General features: G+C 41.8%; 1 protein-coding gene across 1 annotated transcript in view; it reads right to left on the bottom strand.

The window, feature by feature from the left end:
* The window catches only part of KIT (KIT proto-oncogene, receptor tyrosine kinase), a 54,093-nt gene that overhangs the window by 19,067 nt on the left and 15,469 nt on the right, over positions 1-19,557 (bottom strand). Inside the window, exons 2-7 of the mRNA XM_066995878.1 lie at positions 17,435-17,674; positions 13,525-13,803; positions 9,969-10,105; positions 6,633-6,792; positions 3,569-3,758; positions 2,871-2,986 (exon numbers count right to left, since the gene is read on the bottom strand). Coding sequence (XP_066851979.1) covers positions 2,871-2,986; positions 3,569-3,758; positions 6,633-6,792; positions 9,969-10,105; positions 13,525-13,803; positions 17,435-17,674 — 1,122 coding nt within the window. The remainder of the gene's footprint in view (positions 1-2,870; positions 2,987-3,568; positions 3,759-6,632; positions 6,793-9,968; positions 10,106-13,524; positions 13,804-17,434; positions 17,675-19,557) is intronic.

The following is a 19,557-nucleotide window of genomic DNA, read 5'->3' as shown; positions in this document are numbered from 1 at the left end:
TGCTCAGTATGACAACACTGTGGATTCAATTGCTTTTTATTACCAACTTCATCATCATTAGAACAGATAAATAAATGTCTACAAAATAGCATTTAATAGGTATTGTCTATTATCACAGTCAGAGAGCTTTCCTCCTGCAGTCACATTTTCTGGACTGGATTGTATCTTTTTGTAGTATCATGGTGACTCCTTGTTTGCATATTGCAATGACTTGATCTTGGCTTCTCTAATGCCATGGCCAGTTTTCTCCTTGCAGCATGAGCCCCAACTGCACAGATAGTGTTTTGTTGACTATAATTAAATCCAGATATTATTTTGCACTAAATACAGAGATACCAGTTTGAAGATTCTTCCACTAATTGCTAGATGCACAGTATCTCGCCACTCTGGAGATTTCTACAATTTCTTAATTGTAACTCAGTTCAGCATGCTGCTTGTCAAGTTGTAATTTTCTTTTTGGCTCCTAATGTCAGAACTCCTTCCTTCCCTACTTTATGTCACACTTACTACAACTGACTCCATTTTATTTTAGCAATTTAGTATTGTTTCAGATTAGCATATGCAATTGCTAAATGTGTTTAAATGAAAAGCAAGTATTTCTGCACAGGGTTTTTCATGTCTTTCAGCAAATGTTTCAGCATCGATTTGTGTTTACGTGAAGATATCCTCCTGATTATGAATCCTGTTTTACCTGTTTGATTGCTTTCTGCTGATTACATGCCAGAGCCAGACTTGTAAACACCAGAAGCTAGATCGCAGCTATTTATGCAAAATCCCAACTGACAACAATGCCAGGTCACAACACACGATTAGACCAGTACCTGGCCCACCCACACGACTCACCTTTGGTAGTTACTCTGCTATTTCAAAAAATATGTTATTTTGCTGTGCAGTTTGGGTTTCATACCTAAACAATGAGCATCTTACACGCTACTGAAAACAGGAGGTTATTTTTCCTAAAAAAATGAACCCTCAGAAGGATCAATCTGTTTCATCTCCCCTTTTCAAAATGAAAAAGATATTTGGAGTAGTTGCATCAAAATGCCAAAAGAAACTCTTTCTGAGTCAAGCGTATCAAATCTGTTTCAGCAGTGTCTGTAGTCAGCCAGGGCCACACTGAATGGTAAACAGGGCTCTACTGAGATGGCTTCAATGCCCTCACTGTATCCCAAGGCTGATCTTACTGCTTACAAGACCAGTAGCTGAAGCAAGGAAGGAGACCTGAACGCTGATGGTCGTACAGACAAGCCATTCAGAAGAACTACACCACGAACACTCTCCTGCCATAGCCATACTGATTCACCGTGTTGCTCCTAGCCTGGTTTCCTAGCCACGACCCACAGGGGTTTCAGCATTTATCGAGCAGGAGGTTCCTCAAAAGCAGCAGCATGGAGCTCTGCACTGAGAACTGACATCTGATGGTGACAAACCTGTATTTATTTTTTTTAATGGTATTTTGCCCAGCCTGCTCCCAAGCAGCCTGAAGAGCCCACAGCCCCTTGCTCCAAGCACATATATGATGCCGCAAGTTGGAAAACATCATCCAGCCTCAAGGGAACTGATGGCTCCACGGGCAGCCTGCAATTTCTTCCATTCCTTCACAGAAACCAAACTTCTTGCTCAGCACTGTGCTCCACTATGCTGTACAACAGTAGAATTCCCCCTTGTGACTCTGACCCACTCTTACCCAAGGTGGCAAAGGACATTTGAAGTTGCCAGTGCCCTCAGCTCAGAAATCACAGCTAGGGAACTGAAGTGTACAACACCACAAATGACATTCACAGAGAAAGGAAGAAATGCCATGTTCTAAAAGGAGCCTAAGTGGCATTTCTAGACCCAAACTACAGCATTGCAAATATTGACACTACAAATGTTGACCTTCAGAGATAAATGGGAAGAATTCAGAAAGTAGTATCCATAATTTTATGCAGTTGTGGAAGTTTTAATGGTCCTCTGTATCAGCCCATGCCCAGAGAAGGATCTATTACTGCTAAAGCACTGCAACAACATATTTGCAGCACATCCGCTCACTTCCTACACATTTCATTGTCCTAGGCTTGAAAGCAGCACTGTCTACCTTGCCTTAATTTCTCCTTTCTGCCTGCAGTCCCCTCAAGCTTTGCCTTTAGCAGCTGCCAATATTTGTCTGCTGAGAGCATGAAATTCTCTGACAGGATGGTTCTGCTAGGAAGGATGGAGTTCCCTGGACGTTTCATTTAATTCATTCTGAAGCTTAGCTTTTGTCCTGAAGAATGCTGCTTGAAACTGAGACTGATGCTTTTTTTTTTTTTTTTTTACAAGCATGTAAAGATGACAGCATGTGTGTTTGTAAAGCTACACAGATTTCTCTAAAACAATGGAGATGTACATTATTATGCAGATGTATTTAGATACCAAAAGGCACAAGTGAATAATTCTTCTGACAAGTTTTCAAACTTTGCATCCAACTCAAACAATTTAAAGAAAATTAATAGCTTATCTTGGCTGCCAAAAATGCAAATTATATGTATACATATAATCTCTGTATATCCTGATCCACGTTACATTATCAAAGTTTTATGGTGCATGCTCATTTTTGAGACCATCTTTCCAGGTGTTATAGTTTTTTTCCTGTGTAAACTATCTAACTGCTCTTCAGTAACCTCTGGAATACATTTGCCAGAATGTAAGGTCATGCTGGATTGTAGGTGGATTTGTGTAAGTACTCTGTACTTTTGTATCTTGACATTTAAATAGTTTTGCAGCATGTGCTTCACTTCAGAAAGCCTCTCATATGCTGAACCACACTGTGACATCTTGTGCATACATTATGTTGTATAAAATACAATGACTGTGATAATGAAATATTTCAGACTGTTCACTTTACTTACTTTTCACATAGACATTAAATGTTACAGAGGAGCTGGCATCTGAATTGGACACAAAAAATGTGTAAATGCCTCCCTCTGTTCCTTTTAATCGGGTAAGGTGAAGTTCACTCGTATAACTGCAAAGAGAAAGGAATTATTAGTGATGCTCACAGCCTGTGGTCAACGGGCAAGTAACAGGGAATTGTTGCACAAAAAGCTAAGGTGGGAATTATTAGTGCACTTTTTTCTTCTGCCTACACCATCCATACAGACACACTTACCACGAATTCACACACCGCTTTTGCCCCACAGCACTCAAGACTTATTTTTTTTTCCCCATGGGATTTTTGGAGGTCCAGGGCTCCAGAAAGGAACAGTGCATGGCAGAAATAAAAGCATAAACTTTTGTCCGGAGCATTGTGCTCAACTGTGGTGGTGGACGGTGTTTGTGGACACAAACTTTGAATTCTTTAACTTATTGAGCACAATGACATCTTGTAGGTGAATTGTGAGTCAGACTGGTCTCTCAGATGGTGCGCTTAACACTGCTTCACATCCAGGCTAGCAAGACTTCACACCCATCACTGTGGTAAGCCACGTGTATGGCAAGACCTTTTAAAACACGATTTTCTTGCCATCTACATTTTCATATTTCCAGAACAGACTCTAGTTTGCTGTTTCAAAGGGAAATCGATAGCACTTACAGCCATTCTTATTACCTGTTATTGCCCACAGTCTTGAACTTGACATAATGGTCCGATGAATTCTGCAGTGTTTCATTCATGTACATCCAGACTTCTTCCTTCGGTTTTGGATATGCCTCATATTCAACTGTTAAATTTCCATTTTGTCCTGCATTTATATCTATTGTGGTATTCATTGTTGCAAGCAAACGGACAAATCCTTTAGCTGATGGCCATAATAGGAAAAGAAAAACAATTTCAGGGCCATTTAAGAGATTGCCACTACTCTAACCACACTTACACTACTTCAAGATCAGTGATCAAACGTCCAACTGTGAAACGGGAAACCTTATCTACAAAGCAGAACTTGAACTCTCACCTGCTAAAACCAAGACCACTAGATATATATGGCAATGAGGCACACAACTTAAAGCAGCCTTGCATGCTTTAACAAAAAGAATTCCATCTCCTGGTGATAAATACCCTTTATTTGCTCTTGGAAAAATGCAAGCACATGCTTGATTCTACTCAAGTGTTTACATTTTTCAAAAAATCAGTCACTAACTGTATGGAATGAAAGAAACAGTAAAAAGGCAAGATAAATTGATCACTTATGACAATATAGTAGAGTATTTAATGATTCTTTGTCAAGTGTAATTAAGAACGACGTTACAAATGAAGCTATTAAAAACTGTAATTAGAGAAAAATGTACTACGTCGACAGGCCTGGATAGCAATTGTCTTAAACTAAGGCATTTCTGTTCATCTACTGCTGGGTCTTAATCTTTTCTTTGGCAGATACCATTTATCACTGGGTAGTTCTGTTCCAAAGTATCATGTGGAGCAGCATCCTTACTGCAGTGGCTTTAATTTCATTAATAAACTCATCAGCTTCAGGATTATTCACTTTGAAAGACAAATTTTTCAGTCCTATTACAAAAATTCATATGGGAATTACCAGTTTGACAGACAGACTACAATGACAAGGAAACATATTTCCTGGGAATGCTTGAATTTAGCCCCAAAATCAATCTCAGATCTCTGCCTCTCTCCACTTTCCAGTGATCAAACTGCTGTGGCCAGCTGGGCACCTGAGCTCATGAAAACTGAAGGCAACGGGCCTTGGTGAAAGCATATGGAGCTGACAGAGCACTTGACAGATGCTTCCGAGAAGAAAAGAAGACATACACTCATATCATAGCAAGCAGGTATGATACAAAGTGCGCTCTATTGTCAAAAAGGAAAAAAAAAAAAAAAGGGTTTTAAATCTGGAAATTTAAGATTTTTAGTCCCTCTGAGACCTTTTTTCTATTTTCTTTTTTCTATTTTTTTCTATTTTCTGTGCAAGCACAGAGCCCCTATGCAACCCACATTCAAAACTGTGCCCAAGAGAGTGCAAAAAACATTTCATAATCATGCTGTCAATGCCCAAAACAAAGTTCTATAAACAGTTTATAGTTAGATAAACCATTTTTTATAAAAGTAACTAAAACATTTACCAAAATACCACTATTTCTTAGAAACCTTTTTGCTAACATTAAAGCTGCAGTGATTTAGATTCTGATACAATCCAGTATGTTCTATACACCACTTCCCATGATCCTGGGAGCTGGCACGGTTTAGATAAATATAGTCAACTTGACAATGAACGGTGGAAGGACCCAGGAGACAGAGTTTATTTTATTTTAGGTCAAATTTGAGAGGGTGAGGGGAGAAAAGTATCTTGAAAATGAAATATTCCAGCTTTTCTCTGGCTTTTTTTTTTTTACTAAGTACAAACTTTGTTTTTTTACTAAATACAAACCTGTTGCTTTATTTTCTACATTTTATAACACCGTGTTTTATTTTACTCACCCGACTTTCCAAAGTCAACCCTTTTTAAAACCACATTTGCATGTGCAGTAGTCTTTAGAATTCCTCTAGTTAAGAACTTCCCTCCTTTTATAATAAAAGCTTTCACATTATTCTCCTCAGGGAAAAGATTTTCTTTCATACTTAACACTGTTTCACTCTTTTACATATGAATCTAATCTCTTTTGTAAAAAAAAAAAAAAAAAAAAATATTAGGAAAACACGTTAAGAGCCCTACCCCCTCAAATGGTGTAGCAAGGTTAAGTGCACTCAAACCTCCGCAGCTATGCTGGAGATCTGACCCACAGAGGTCAAGTGCTTCTGTTTTCTTTAAGTTACTTGGGAAAGCAAAACAGGCTATGTTGCAGGGGTATTTGTGCACCAGAAAGAAAAATTTGGTAGGGAAGAGAATACAAGGCCTGGCACACAAAGAACAGAGCAGTCTCAGTTGTCCTCAGTTGCTACATCCTTGAAAGGTGAGGAATTTTAACTATTTTAGCCAACTACACAGACTTGGTCAGAATTATCAAGCGTATGTCCCTAATTAGACTATCAAATTAGCACTTTTGGCAGCTTTAAAAATTGAAAGGCCTGGTGTATCATACACGCTAATATACACCAGCTGAGATCTACATGAGTCTGTTATTAAACCAGGGGAGGAGGGGAGTTTGCTCACTGTTGAGGGATATTATCCCAAACCTAAGGAAGTGATGGATGGTGGATTTACCATGGTGGCGAGCTCCAAAGCAATTTTCGTGCTGCCTGTGCACACTTCAGTGTTCCTCACTGCATTATTTTAAATAGAGATACATATATAACTTCTCCCACATAAAAAAACATTGACGTGCCGACACCAGCGGAATTTCCAGTGCTTGGAAGGCAGGTACTGAAGATACGCTTTGTGCTTGTGCTGCCAAATTACTAAAGCGTAGGGATAGTACCAGGCAAAGGTAAATTACTTGCTTCATTAAGACTGGATTAAATTTAAAATTAAACCAGAAAGGATGAGAAAAACCAGAGAGATGGAAACAATGTTGGGTGGTTGTTCTAATACTGCAATCCAATCACATGCAAAGTGCTACAGAAATTAAAGTAGTTGCACACTCCATAGCCCTTCCTGAACCATTTCAGTATGATACCAGTCTGCAGTAACCTTTTAATAAAGCAATTTACTCATTCAGGTTTGGGGGAAAGGAGATAGAAGGAAGGGAAAGCTAGAAATCTTAAGATTTCTACAAGAACTATTTACCTAATGCTTTCAAGGTTACCGTGGCATTGGTTCTTCCAAAAGGGTTTTCTGCTTGGCATGTGAATTCTCCAGAATCATTAACTCCCACTGAACGGATGTTCAATGTTAATTTCCTTTCGTATCCATAATCACCCAAATTTCTGCTTTTGCTTGTAACAATCTGTCGGTAAAAACAATTAACATCTAAAACACTGTGTATGCAGCATCTTTCCTCGATAAATTAAAAATAGAAGTAATTATAACTTCGCTATATTAATATTCATAACTTTAAACCAGAATAATAAGCCATCACGACAAACCTGTCACTAGAATCTCTCCATGCAAAACAAGTGTGTGATCAGCTGTCTTTGTGAGATAATACTTCCTCAAGTACTAGCCCTTTTCTTCATTCTTTCTTTTCTTCTGAACTGCACTCTAAGGCACCCTTCTGCTGCATTTCACTAGGTGAACTGCCCAGGTTCCCACCTGATGTTTCAAGGCAGAGAGTGCTTTCAGCTCCAAAAAGATCTGAGGAGTCCCAAGGGCACACACCACCTTGTAGTCACATTCCTCCCTCCTCAGGCAAGAACAAGTGAGGCGTGTTCACCTGCCCTGGAACAGACCTGTCCAAAATACAAAGCTGACACCCAAATTTCTTCAAATACTTCAGTCCTGTGGAAAGAAGGGTGTCATGACCGCAGCCAGATTCAGCTCAGTCTGAACTTCTAATGCCAATGACGGTGAGGACCAACAGAAGGTTTTATTTGCACTAACATTCTTAGAATCATAGAATCCTAGAATGGCTTGGGTTGGAAGGGACCTTAAAACCCACCCAGTTCCAACCCCCCACCATAGGCAGGGACATCTCCCACCAGACCAGGTTGCCCAAAGCCCCATCCAGCCTGGCCTTGAACACTTCCAGGGATGGGGCATCCACAGCTTCTCTGGGCAACCTGTGCTAGCACCTCACAGTAAAGAATTTCTTCCGTATAACTAATCTAAATCTACTCTTTTATTTAGTTTAAAGCCACTGTGCCTTGTCCTGTTGCCACACTCCCTGATCAAGAGTCCCTTCCCACCTTTCTTTTAGGCCCCCTTTAGGTACTGGAAGGCTGCTATAAGGTTCCCCAGCTCTCTCAGCCTGTCTTCATCAGAGGGGTTGAAAATGACCATTGTGCCTTGATTTTCATAACATTCAGAGGCTTCAGCTATTGTGAAAAGTGGCTGCAACTCTGAAGTTTGGTTCACTACACAAGGGGTGTCTAATAATCACTGAACTCTCTAATGATTGCAATGCTTCCCAGAGAAATACAAGAGTGAATTTAAGGTACTGGAGCTTCATTTTCAACTGGGTCACTTTATGCCCCAAGTCCTCATTGCAGGCATACTGCAGAGAGACCTGCTGGCAGCATGCTTTACACAGCATCCTTTCTCTGCAACCCACTCTGCTTCTCAGTCCATAGCAATCCACATTTGCTAATCTTACAGGCAGCTGGACACTTCTTTTTCTTTCCAAAGCACTGAGTACATGATGACTCTAAGTCTACATACATGTGCTGGAACTAAAGAAAAAATAAATAATTTAGTTGTTGACTTTTTTTTTTCTGTGAGATTGTTCAGTGTGCATGGAAAGACTGATAAACTCACAATGATTAATCCAAATTCACTTGCTATGATTTTCTAGTAGAGTGATTTCAATTCTTGGAGGTGTCAGGAAGTGCTAGATGAATTTTATTTTCTCTACACAGTTTTGTTTCCTTCTGAGTAATAATAACCACCCACAGAAGTCTGTTTTATATGGAGGTGCTTGCTTACAGCAAGTCTCCTAATTTTCAAAAGTGGTGATAACCTTTGTCACACGAAGAAAAAGGTGTGTAGTTTTTTCCTTTAACCTATTCAGGTAAAATTCTGCATCTGTTTAAACATGAATTTTATGTATTCTGTTTCAGTACAAAATTTAATTTGGTAGTCAGTATTTAAAAGACAGCATCCCCTGCTATTTACCAGAAAGGACAGAAAGGTCAAACTTATTTGGTCAAAAATATTTTCCTCATGGCTTTTACTCATAAAATGAAAATGAAAAAGCACGAAAACATAAGGGAAGACCCGGATTTCATCAGTCATAACAAAGAAAAGCAGGGGGAGGAACAAGAAAAGTAATGTAGTTCTCAAATGAAAGACTTGCGGTTGACCTTGGCACGGGACCAAAAGCCCCATCTGCAGGTCCCACGCTGCCTTCATGTCACCGAGACCTCAATAGCCCTCGGAGCCGCGAGGTGGGATTTGTGGAGCAACGAGCACTTAGTGAGAGAAGCTGTGCCAGATACCCACCCCAGGGAACCGGCCTCCAGTTCGCTATTTGCCTGGGGATACGTGATTTATCCAAACATCACAGCATCACAGAGGCCTTTTTTCTGTGCACACATAGACTAAAAAATAATGTATTCTGGTCACTACCAGTAAAACTAAAGGTCCAGCCCATTAGCATGGGAGTGTATACGGGAGGAGTTACCAACAGGTCTTCACAATGGCTTTTAATCATTTAAATTTTGGGGTATAGCCAGAAGATTAAAACGTGTCCTTAAACACAAACCAGTGCCTGCTGATGCCTGGGCCTGCTCTTACTGACAATTTTTTGATACGCAGCCCTGTGTTTCAAGCACCGAGCTGCAGGACACGCCGGGTGACCAGGGGAGGGGACCTCTCTGCTGCTGGCCTTCATCAGAGCTGCGCTGCCAGTAACTAACTCTCCTGGAGTATTTATTTTGCTAATAATTTAATTTGGGCATGTCGGGCAGCAACTTCAGCGATCACTTCAGACAGTTCCCTAGTTCATTTTTCAGAACTTTCCCAGTTAGTGAAGCACACCATATAATTTAAATGAATTAATCATTCCTATGAATGCTTACTACTATTCCTGTCACATACAATCCCATGCTAATTAGCAGGTATTTCACTGTTAATGATAACGACTAGAATATGTAATTTGCAGTCCATGTGTTGATATTTGCAGCTCCCATTGATTGCAATGTGATGTGTAGGCACTCTGTGCTTCCGTATTTAGGCAGCCCAACAGAGGTCACCTAAACTTCACATTGAAGTGCCTAACTTTAGCTTCTGTTTGGAAAGAGCAGCCAGCACTGATAATTTCCCTCCCAGAAATTTTCAATGATCCTGGAGATTTACATGGGCACGGGCCAGTCGTTGGACCCTCACCAGTTTGTAGGATGTGGTATCTTTGGAAAGGCAGCAAATCCAAACCGATACCGTGTCAGGTATGCAAGACAAGCACACGAACATTTACAGACAGGCAGTGTACCGTGCTGAGGCATACATGATGCAGCTAAAGGAACTCACCCCACTTTTGTGAGAGATCCAACTAGCTTGTACGCTGCTATCCACATCCGTGATTATGCATGTAACTTCAAATTCTTCCCCTTCTTTGAGAAGCTCATAGCTTTTGGATAAGGTAATGACTGGAAGAGCTTTGTGAACTGGAAAACAATTTATAAGTGCATTACTTTTCATTACCTTTGGAGTTTCCCAGAGGGGATAAAAATCAACAGTCATTAACTTTCCAATAAAATTTCAGGCCTCCAAGAGATATTCAAATTTCTTTAACATATTACACAGTTGTTTCTTTACAACAAGCACGTTTCAGCTTCAATCTCCCTTCAAATTAAACTTAAGGTTAGACAATACTTGTTAGAGCTTAGCAACTTGCATGAATAAACTTGAAAATGTTGAACCATCAATGAGACAATGGGACATTCCATGACAGTGATTAAAATGTTGCACTCTATAACTGAAAACACAGCCAGGATTGGTCGCTGAAGAACCACAGCCTAACATTAATTGCAGCTTTTAAATACAAAATAGAACAGCTGACGCAAAGTACTGTCCAACAGGTCCCTGACAGGCCTCTGGTGGACCTTCTTGGAAGCTTCTCTCCCCATGTAGGACAGGTACAGCTCAAGGCGTTCAGCACACCCGCCTCTGAAAGCGCCACAACCTCTGCCCACCATGAAGGTTCAGAGGCAGGGATGGCTGGAGCCAGTACCACTGACAGCTTTGTCACCTGAAAGGTAGGTGGTTACAAGCAGCCAGGACTGTCTGTTTTGAGAAATACTGCAGATCTACTGCCCTGTGGGCTAGCTGTACCCCTGTTGTGCTTTGGGGTGCCTTTTGACAAGTCAAGTACTCTTGAGGACTATGCATCTCTTAGCAAAGCTTTTCAGCTCTGGTGCTTCCACAGTTTTCTTCTGTTTTCTTAATCCTTTCCTTAAAATTTCCTCATTTGTGAGACTCCAGGCTTGCACCAGTAGAAGTGAACCTTCCACCAGGGCTTTTATGCAGGAAGACTCAATTTCAAACTGTGACTGCAGAAAATCAGATAAGGCATTCTAGACTCTCTTCCTGCCTCTGACACAGACTTTGTAGTTGTATTAAGCAAATTACATGAAACTTAGGAAAATGCCATGCTTTTCATCCATTCATATTTTAACAATAATGTTTTCCTCATGTTGCTGCAAGCGGCTATGGAAGGGAACAAAGAACCATGTTTGCTCTCTTCAGATATAAATGCCAACATAAAAATCACACCACAGCAGCACCCAAGAGACATGAGGAAGCCAATGCAGAATGCATGCTGTGTTCTCACCCACCAGCAACTTCTAAGGAAAAAAGAAAAAAAAAGCCATAATGCCCCTCATTGTTTAGAGAAGGGCTGGACATAAGCACTCCCTGTGTTACAGTAACAGGGTGGTGTATGTTTGAGTACGCCCGCACAGTTCCCTGTTTCACGGACCCTCTTCTGTCATTCTGCACCAGAAGTTCAGGCTACAGGGTTTAAGTGCCATACTTCTGATTACAAAAGCATTGCCTACAAAAGGTGAACACTTAAGTCTTGAGCTAAGGAGAAAGTGGGGACTGGTACGGATTTAACACTACAGCCCAGTTATTACAACAAATGACAACACCACAGTACTGCCTTACTGCTGGTGGCCTTCAGCAGATGCTTCCACTCAGTGCACGCTTCCTCCCAGATGCAGAACATGGGCAGGCTGCCCAGGTCCTCCAGGCCACCTACTGCTGCCCACCATCAGTGGGCTGCTGGCAATGGATGCCAAATTAGTGCCTTGTCGTCTGAAGTCACCATTGTATTAAGCAAGTACAGGCTTCTACCCCATAAAAAATGAAATAGTCCAATATGACAACTTGCATTCTTCTATGTCAGAGACATGACAGTTGTATCAATCAACTGTTAAGCAGTTTCTTTCTTTGGCCATTCCTGAAAAAACAGTTGGAAAAAAAACTTGTTACAGAACAAACACCAGAGACAGCAAGAATGGACTTGAATTTTTTTAGTCAAAGGAGAATGCCAGAGATGCCTGTATTGATTAAACTTTAGTTCTCTTCTCATTAATTAAAATTTCTTATGATTCATTAGAAGCCATTAAAATTCTCCCTGTTAGATTCCAAATCACCAGGAAGAAGATTTCTTCAATTTGCCATATCAAGCTGCAGACTTGAGTCGGCACCCGCTGCCAACCCCTTCTCACCGCTGAGGAGCCCAGGACTGAGCAGGGCACACCACCAGAGACACGAAGAAGCAAACACCACTGCGTCACCTCCCTCACAAACACGAGGGGCGATGCTTGCTGTGGCTGACCATCACCCTGCTCCTAACTGCACATGTGGAAGGAGCCAGGGGGAACCCACTGGACACCTCTCTGAAAGCACAAGGATGACCCCTGGGATCCCCACCTCACACTCCCTGCTCAACAGCCACCACCCCAACGTGACACCTTGGCCAAACGACAGAAACACACTTGCAGTGACAGAAACAACACAGCAAATGTCTGCACAGGCAAGGGACGCTCCCTCGCTAGGCCTCACTGCAGCTCCAGCATCGCCCACACGCGCTAAAGGAGACACGCTATCAGCTGGAGCAAAGGATATTTAAGGAGCCCGAGAACTACATGGAGAGTAAACTGTTGTACTTGCCTCTGAGGAAACACCGAGACAGTCTCTCCCTCCGTTTCTCTTGGGAGTATTTATAGAGCAGATTAACAACATGTTGCGTGATCACAGGCTCGAAATCGTCCACACAAAGCCTGCCTGTATTGCACTGTGCAGCCAGGCACGGGGCTTCTCCTTCCCAAATCCACCTACCACCCTGCCCTAGGGCACAAGGGCATGTGAAGGTGAAATACAAGGCCTCATCAAGGTGTTCGCAGAGCTAAGCGGTGTATCTGGCTGCCCAGCCACATCACATTCCTCATTTGTACTGGGAGCACAGTTGCTGTCATGAACATCCTCACTCATAAAGATGGAGACAAATGATGACCCTGTGCTCCCCCAAGATCTGTCTCTCTGCTGAATCCCTCTTCTTCAATGTCATCTATCGGTTCTTCCTGCTGTCACTTATGGGCAACAGGCATGTGAGTCATGAATCCAAATCTCCACTTTGCCTGCACAAGCCTGTCCAAACCTCAGGGCACTGGTTTGTCCCCCAGGTTTAACAGCACAACCCAAATTTCTTAAATGGTGAAAAGAACACCTGGAAATCACCTTGAACAGGAAACATGAATAATTGTGGCCAAACCTGCCCAGCATAGCCACAACCCATGTCTCACATTACAATCAGCACCCTCACAAAACTTGCCCAGAACAAGCTTCCACCAGCTTTCTCTGGGCTGCCTACAGCAGCCAGAGGTGCCACAAAGTAATCCCTTGGTGCTGAAGCACATCTGAGTAGAAGATTCCAGAAGTCTCTACATGAGCCACCACCTCCAGCCTCCCTGTGGCAAGCTCAGGACACAAGGGGAGATTTCTCTTTGGAGCACTTCCCATCAATTCCTGTGAAGATGAAAATCAGGTGCTCTACAAGAGGACAAAAATCCTGTGTTACCTGGCCTCACATTCAGGAAGATGTGCTCTGATATTTTCTCGACTCCATTATGCTTTGCCAAGCACTGGTAGCAGCCCTTGAATGACCTCTGTACGTTCTTTATAATGATGCCTTTCTGTGGATTAGGAATGAATGTCATATTTTTGGGGAGAGGTTTGCCATCACATTTTCTCAGGGTGAAATTTGAAACATCTGGATCTGTTAGGGGGCACACCAGCAGGATGTCACTGTCTTCTTTTCCGTAGATGAGAGAATCAACAAGGAAGAGAACATTTGGATCTGTGAAGGAACACAAAGACCTGTAAGAATAGCTGACATTGCAGTGGAAACTTCTGATAACCTTAACTCTGCAGCTGGGCACATATTTCAAAGAAAGTTTTACATTTAGCCAGTAAAACTGAGTATTACCCAATTCATGTTTACTAAGAGACATTAACTTTTGTCTTAAAAGAGCAGCACAACAGGAGATGTGCAGTAGCATTCAGTACCAGACACGCTAAAGAATAATGTGCACTAAAAATAAACCTACTGCTTTTTTTACTGGGGGATGGATTTTTTTTTTTTTTGCTTTGTGTAGTTCCAAACCCCCATCATCCACCCCCAACAACAGTAAACAGATTTTCACAGACCATTAAAAGTAATTTGCTTTTAGCTTGTGGCAGGGTTGTAAGGTTTCATGCCCACAGGAGGATTTTGAAGAAATTTATGAGCAAATGGAAGTTGAAAAGCACCAAAATTATGGTTTTCACTTCTGTAAAATACATAATCTAAATGAACACACATTGCTACTAGAGGAAGCACCAAACAATTTCTCTCTCTCTCCTCCCTGAAACCAGGGGTATTTTTAGCCTCTGTAGAAAAACCTAGGCATAGAAACGGCATATCTGATTGAAAAATCATCATGTAATCTTTCACAAAATAACTTTTCTAAAGCATTTCATCTTGGCCAACCACAGTACACAAACATACAGTAATTTAAACACTTTTACAACCAATATTGAAGCCCATGATAGCTGATGACCTTGAAACACTAAGAACCTGGCCATTAATAGCAAACACAAAAATAAGGGATGATGTGGTGACAAACACTCTGTAAAAGCATATTTCAGCTCCCATCTGCCCTCTCCACAAGGTAGCATGAATTAGAATTTTAGAAACAGTTTTCTTTCTTCTTGTAAAGTGGCCTTGAACAACTTGAGTCTCTAGAGATCAACAAACTATGACTTAACAGAGAAAGACTGAGAAGTCTGTTAAGATGACAGATAATATGCATTTGGTTTAAGACAAGACGTATCAGGCTGAATATGAAGCATGGGACATTTAGGTAGGCCATTAGGGAATGCTTTTTATCACAAAGGTTGTTCATTACAGAACAGAGAAGTTAGTATCTGGTTTCTAAGTGAGTGAGGAGTAGTTTTAGCCCTTTCAATACTGCTGCCCAGGAAGAAACCACCAACTAAAAACATAGAAAACTGATGCTTTCATCAGTCTACAGCTAGAGAATGGAGAAACGGAAGTGTAAAGTACGTCTGAGCAGACCTGAAGTGTGACATTTTGCACACAGAGATATGCTACAAATAGCTGTCACTCCTAAGCTAGAAAACCGCTTACTGGAAGAGCTCATCTAAATGTCCCTAGTCTCAGCAAGTTTACTGATTAGTTTCCTCACAGTCCAGTTCCTCCCCAATACAGACAGCCAAAGTATCTTCACTGTACAGAAAGCACGGCTCACTATGGAAAAAATCAGAAGTTCTTGAAAATAGAAGAAAGGAGCAAAGACCTGTTTCACCAACAGTTGAACCTGCAGGGAAGGCCTTGTTGGGGTAAGCAGAATCACTGAGGAGCTCTCCTCCCATCTTCCATCCCCCTCTGGAAGGGAAACGTCATGGTCAGAAGACATGGAAGGATTTGCCATAGGGAATCCAGGCTCAAACAAGGCTGCTCATAGTCATGTTCTTTCCTTCACAGCTTCCCACCCCAGGTACACATTGGGAAGCACCTGCCTTCTGGGCATAACTCAGGTTCCCAGCACAAGTTGTGGAGGTGCTTGTCATTGCTCATGTCTGAAAAGACTTAAGATCGAGGGATTTTTCGGTCTTACGAAAGTGTCTGAACTAGCTTGATCTTCACTGAACTTATTTGGACAGGGACACAAACTGCTTCTGTAGATACAACACAGGCACTTTCTGCCAAAGCAGAAAGGTGAAAGAGGCACATGCCTGAAGTCTGTCAACACTGTGTCATCCTTGATCACAGGAACACAGAAAACTCATTGTTAGTAGATCAAAATCAGCGTAAGAGATAAACACCTGTCACCATTTTATGTGCCACTTGGGACTGTGGAAGACTGAGGCTTTCCTTCTGCAGCTTTACTTTTGGTCCTGTTTTCTCTTCATTCCCAGCTGTACAAGCAGAAACTGTGTGGGTGCTTGTGGCAACCTCACAAGCAGCTGTGCTCATGGCACTATTTTCAAGGTGTCATAAGATGTCACTGAAACGCAGCTATAAAGGCTGCCCTATTAAAGGCCCTATTGCAAAATAATGGCCAACATCACGAACATTCATTTTACCACCAAGAATCTGTCAAAGTGAAGCTTGCACATTTTTCACACAGTTAAGGCACAAGTTAACAACACACTGCATGAGGGCCACACAGCTTCTCTGATGTTTTGGTAATCATGCTCAGCAGGAGGGTTGCCTGCTATCCTAAGGTGAAGGAGTCATTTGAGTAATGGAAGACACAAATGTATCTATGATCACAGCTGTCTTAGATAATTACCATGACCTTGAAGAAAACAGTTGTGGAAGATAAAGTCAACAATGTTTGTCAGGTATGGGTAAAATACATGCCAGATTTCCTTTGGTCATAGTCTCAAAGAAACACAAAAGGTCAACAAAATCATTCACGGTAGCTGCATGGCTATTTGGACAACTCAAGAGCTTTGCACTTTAAGCTGTGTGCCCATCTGATACCTTCCCTTGGGAAAATACTCCTCACTGTGCTGTGCTGGTATCTCCCCACCTTGGAGAACAACTTTGCAGTAATTCCTAAAGGACTGGTAAGGTTCAGGGGAAGCTCTCTGAGGCAACCTCTGCTGAATCAGGAATGCTATCTCCAAGAATGTGAAAGCTGTAGGACTTCTTTCCACCAACAAGGAAAATCACCAGAACTATGTAAAGCAGAAGCAAAGCAACTGTCTTCCTTACAAAGGAAAAGGGAATGCCAGGCATGGTAAGCTGGCAGCTTGAGGACAGCTGATGAAGCCACAGATTGGGAGCAAACAAAAGAACAGAAGAAATATGAAGAACACACTGGAAAAAAAGGAAGATTTAGGAAAATGTGTCAGAGCAGAGGAATTTTTTCCCCATCTAAGATGTTTCTGAGCAGACACATGGTAGATCAGGAGCTAGAGGCAGAGGAACCATTTGCTGCCTGCTGGACTAACCCTGAGAGCGCAGCCTCAAAAAGCCAAATCCTATAGCTAACTGCCTCAATAAATCAAGAGCTTGGGGTCAAACCTTACATGACTCCATACTGATGGATGGCATTGAATTAAAAAAGACATTTCTGTACATGCTTCTTGTTTCCTCATGGTACAACTGACTCACACAACTGATTTAGGTCTCTTGACTGGCTTCTACATAGAGAGCTCCGGTATAACATCTCACCACAAAACAACAAGGATGTAAAAAGAAACTCATCCAGAAATTTGCTCTGGTGAAAAAGCCATTGCAAGCAAAGCTGGGAGTAAGTTTTCCTTCTGCTGGGCAGGGAAGAAGTTTTCTCCTATCAGTCTGTGCTCTCCCCTTGTGCCTCAAACATGTTTCCTCCTCCAGCATTTATGATCCTGTTATTTTGGGAGTGAGAAAGGATGGGGGAAGCAAAAATAAAGCATTCAGTAATAGTTACCTTTAACAAAAACATAAAAAGAGGTGACAATACTCCCTTTGCTTTTGCATATGTATCTGCCTATGTCTCTGACTGTTGCATTTTTGGTGTACCACTCTTTCTCGTTGGAACTCCTTGTTTTTGCTGATGGGTCTGAGTTCTGGAAATTCCAAGTCACGGGTCCATCCTTGTTGCACTTCAGCCTTAATTCCTCCCCTTTATTCACAACCAGTGAAGATTCTTCATGAGGCAGTGAACCACCTAAAAAAAACACACAAAAACACAAAATACAATGCCTGTCAATACAATGCTCTCTTTTTTTTTTCTGCAATGAAATTGTTATTTATAGTTATATACATACAGTTAATATTGTTGGAGTTGTTTCTTAAAAGTACTAAGCTGCAATGACACTCTGTGCAAGTATACAGCCACCTTTTGCCTTGCAAGACCTTCTGCACACATAGCAAATAACCACTGCAGATGGAAAATGGCCTTTAAAAAACCTCTTGAAACTAGTTTCAGATGCGCCAGTTTCTGCAATGGTTTGGCTTTTGAATGGGAACAGACCCAAGCTATTTAAAAATTAAATTCAAGAACATATGAGCCTGATTCTACATGGCAGCACTTTTAATCATTCTTTGTCATTTACTCAGTATGTTGCCAAGAACTAAACTTTCCTTGCTTAACAGTTATCTTTTTTTAACTGCTCTCCCGTACTCAGAAGCTCCACTCACACAGTTAGAAACGTCCAGTTTAAGAAAGAAACCATCACATACTTTCCGCACTTTTTCTTGGGGTAGTAATTTGTCATTTGTTAACAAAAAAAAAAAAAGTGAAATATCCTTCAAGCTTCCATCCCAACACTACCAAATCATTGTCACCAAGGCACTGAGCTCCCAGTCACTAACACCGCTGAAAGTGAGTTGTTACCATCTCTTTCACTGAATATACCAAAACGCAACTTTTTTTAAGTTCTCAGAAAATAAAGGTGTGTAAAATTACCGGCCTCAATTCACAATTCCCAACCACTTCCCAGCTTACACGGTGTACTTGGAGAAAGAAGCACTTTCAGGCTTCCCTGGCTCCACTATTTACATCAGTCAAGCAGAGGGTTGCTGTGTTAGCGTACCCCGATAGGGAAGTCTTAGTGAACGTGCAAAATGGAGTTCATAGCTGAAAAAGCATGTAAATTCTTACTACTAAGTACTTGCTTGAATATCCAAATGATGTACACAAGTACTGAGGCAGTATTGAGGAACCAGCCCTTCCTCTTCCAGAGCTGCTCTTTTGTCCTACAAGCAACCCTTAGCTTCCAATGAGTGCCGTTAGCTAACGTCCCCCTCATGTGAAGCACAGCTGTGCACGACTGTACAACATCCACATCTAGAAGCAGAGTCACGCCACCGAAAACACTGTCTGCATTCAAAAACACTCTCCGGGCTCATTTCTGAGGCTGAATTTCCCTGCCCACACAGATGACAACAGACGCTCAAGCAAAACAATCGGATAATTAGCTGGGATGAGATTATGTAGTCCAGACTTAATTCACTTATCTCACAGCTTTAGTTGTTCTTAAGGTGCATACTGGAGTGAGACCAGGTCAGGTAACTGCTCCCCTTCCTGACAAACCCAGCAGCTAGGACAGAGTGAGCTGCAAAGGATCGTCAGACCACCTGCACAGTCTAATTACTTTGTTTGTGGTCTGGGTTTTGCAGGGAGCCCTCATTCTCCCCCCACCTTCCTCTGATTAAAATTCATTTATCAGCGCTCAACACAACAGGCAGTTATTTTTCCAGTGTCACCAGAAATTTTCCACATGAAGCCCACTAACCCTGCATATACATTTCCATGACTGAATGCATAAGCAAGCATCCTAGAAATAATAATTGACCAAAAAAAAAAAAAGCAGAAAAAAATCACTTCTAATTTCAAACCTGCCACCTCAAAGAGCAGGTGTGAGCCTGTGGCACGGCAGCTCAACCGAGGAGGGTAAAACTCAGCATCTCAGGAGCGAAAGTCCCAGCCAGCAGTGGCTTGGCAGACAGGAGGGCAGAGGCGACCTGAGAGCAGGGCAGAGGCAAGGAGACCTCTGATGTGCAAACCCCTCAGATCAGAGCAAAATAGCAAAAGTACAGGGCTTTATA

Source organism: Anser cygnoides, chromosome 4 (genome assembly GCF_040182565.1).
Source record: "Anser cygnoides isolate HZ-2024a breed goose chromosome 4, Taihu_goose_T2T_genome, whole genome shotgun sequence".
Classification (NCBI taxonomy): Eukaryota; Metazoa; Chordata; class Aves; order Anseriformes; family Anatidae; genus Anser; species Anser cygnoides.
This window is presented reverse-complemented; position numbering and strand designations above follow the sequence as displayed.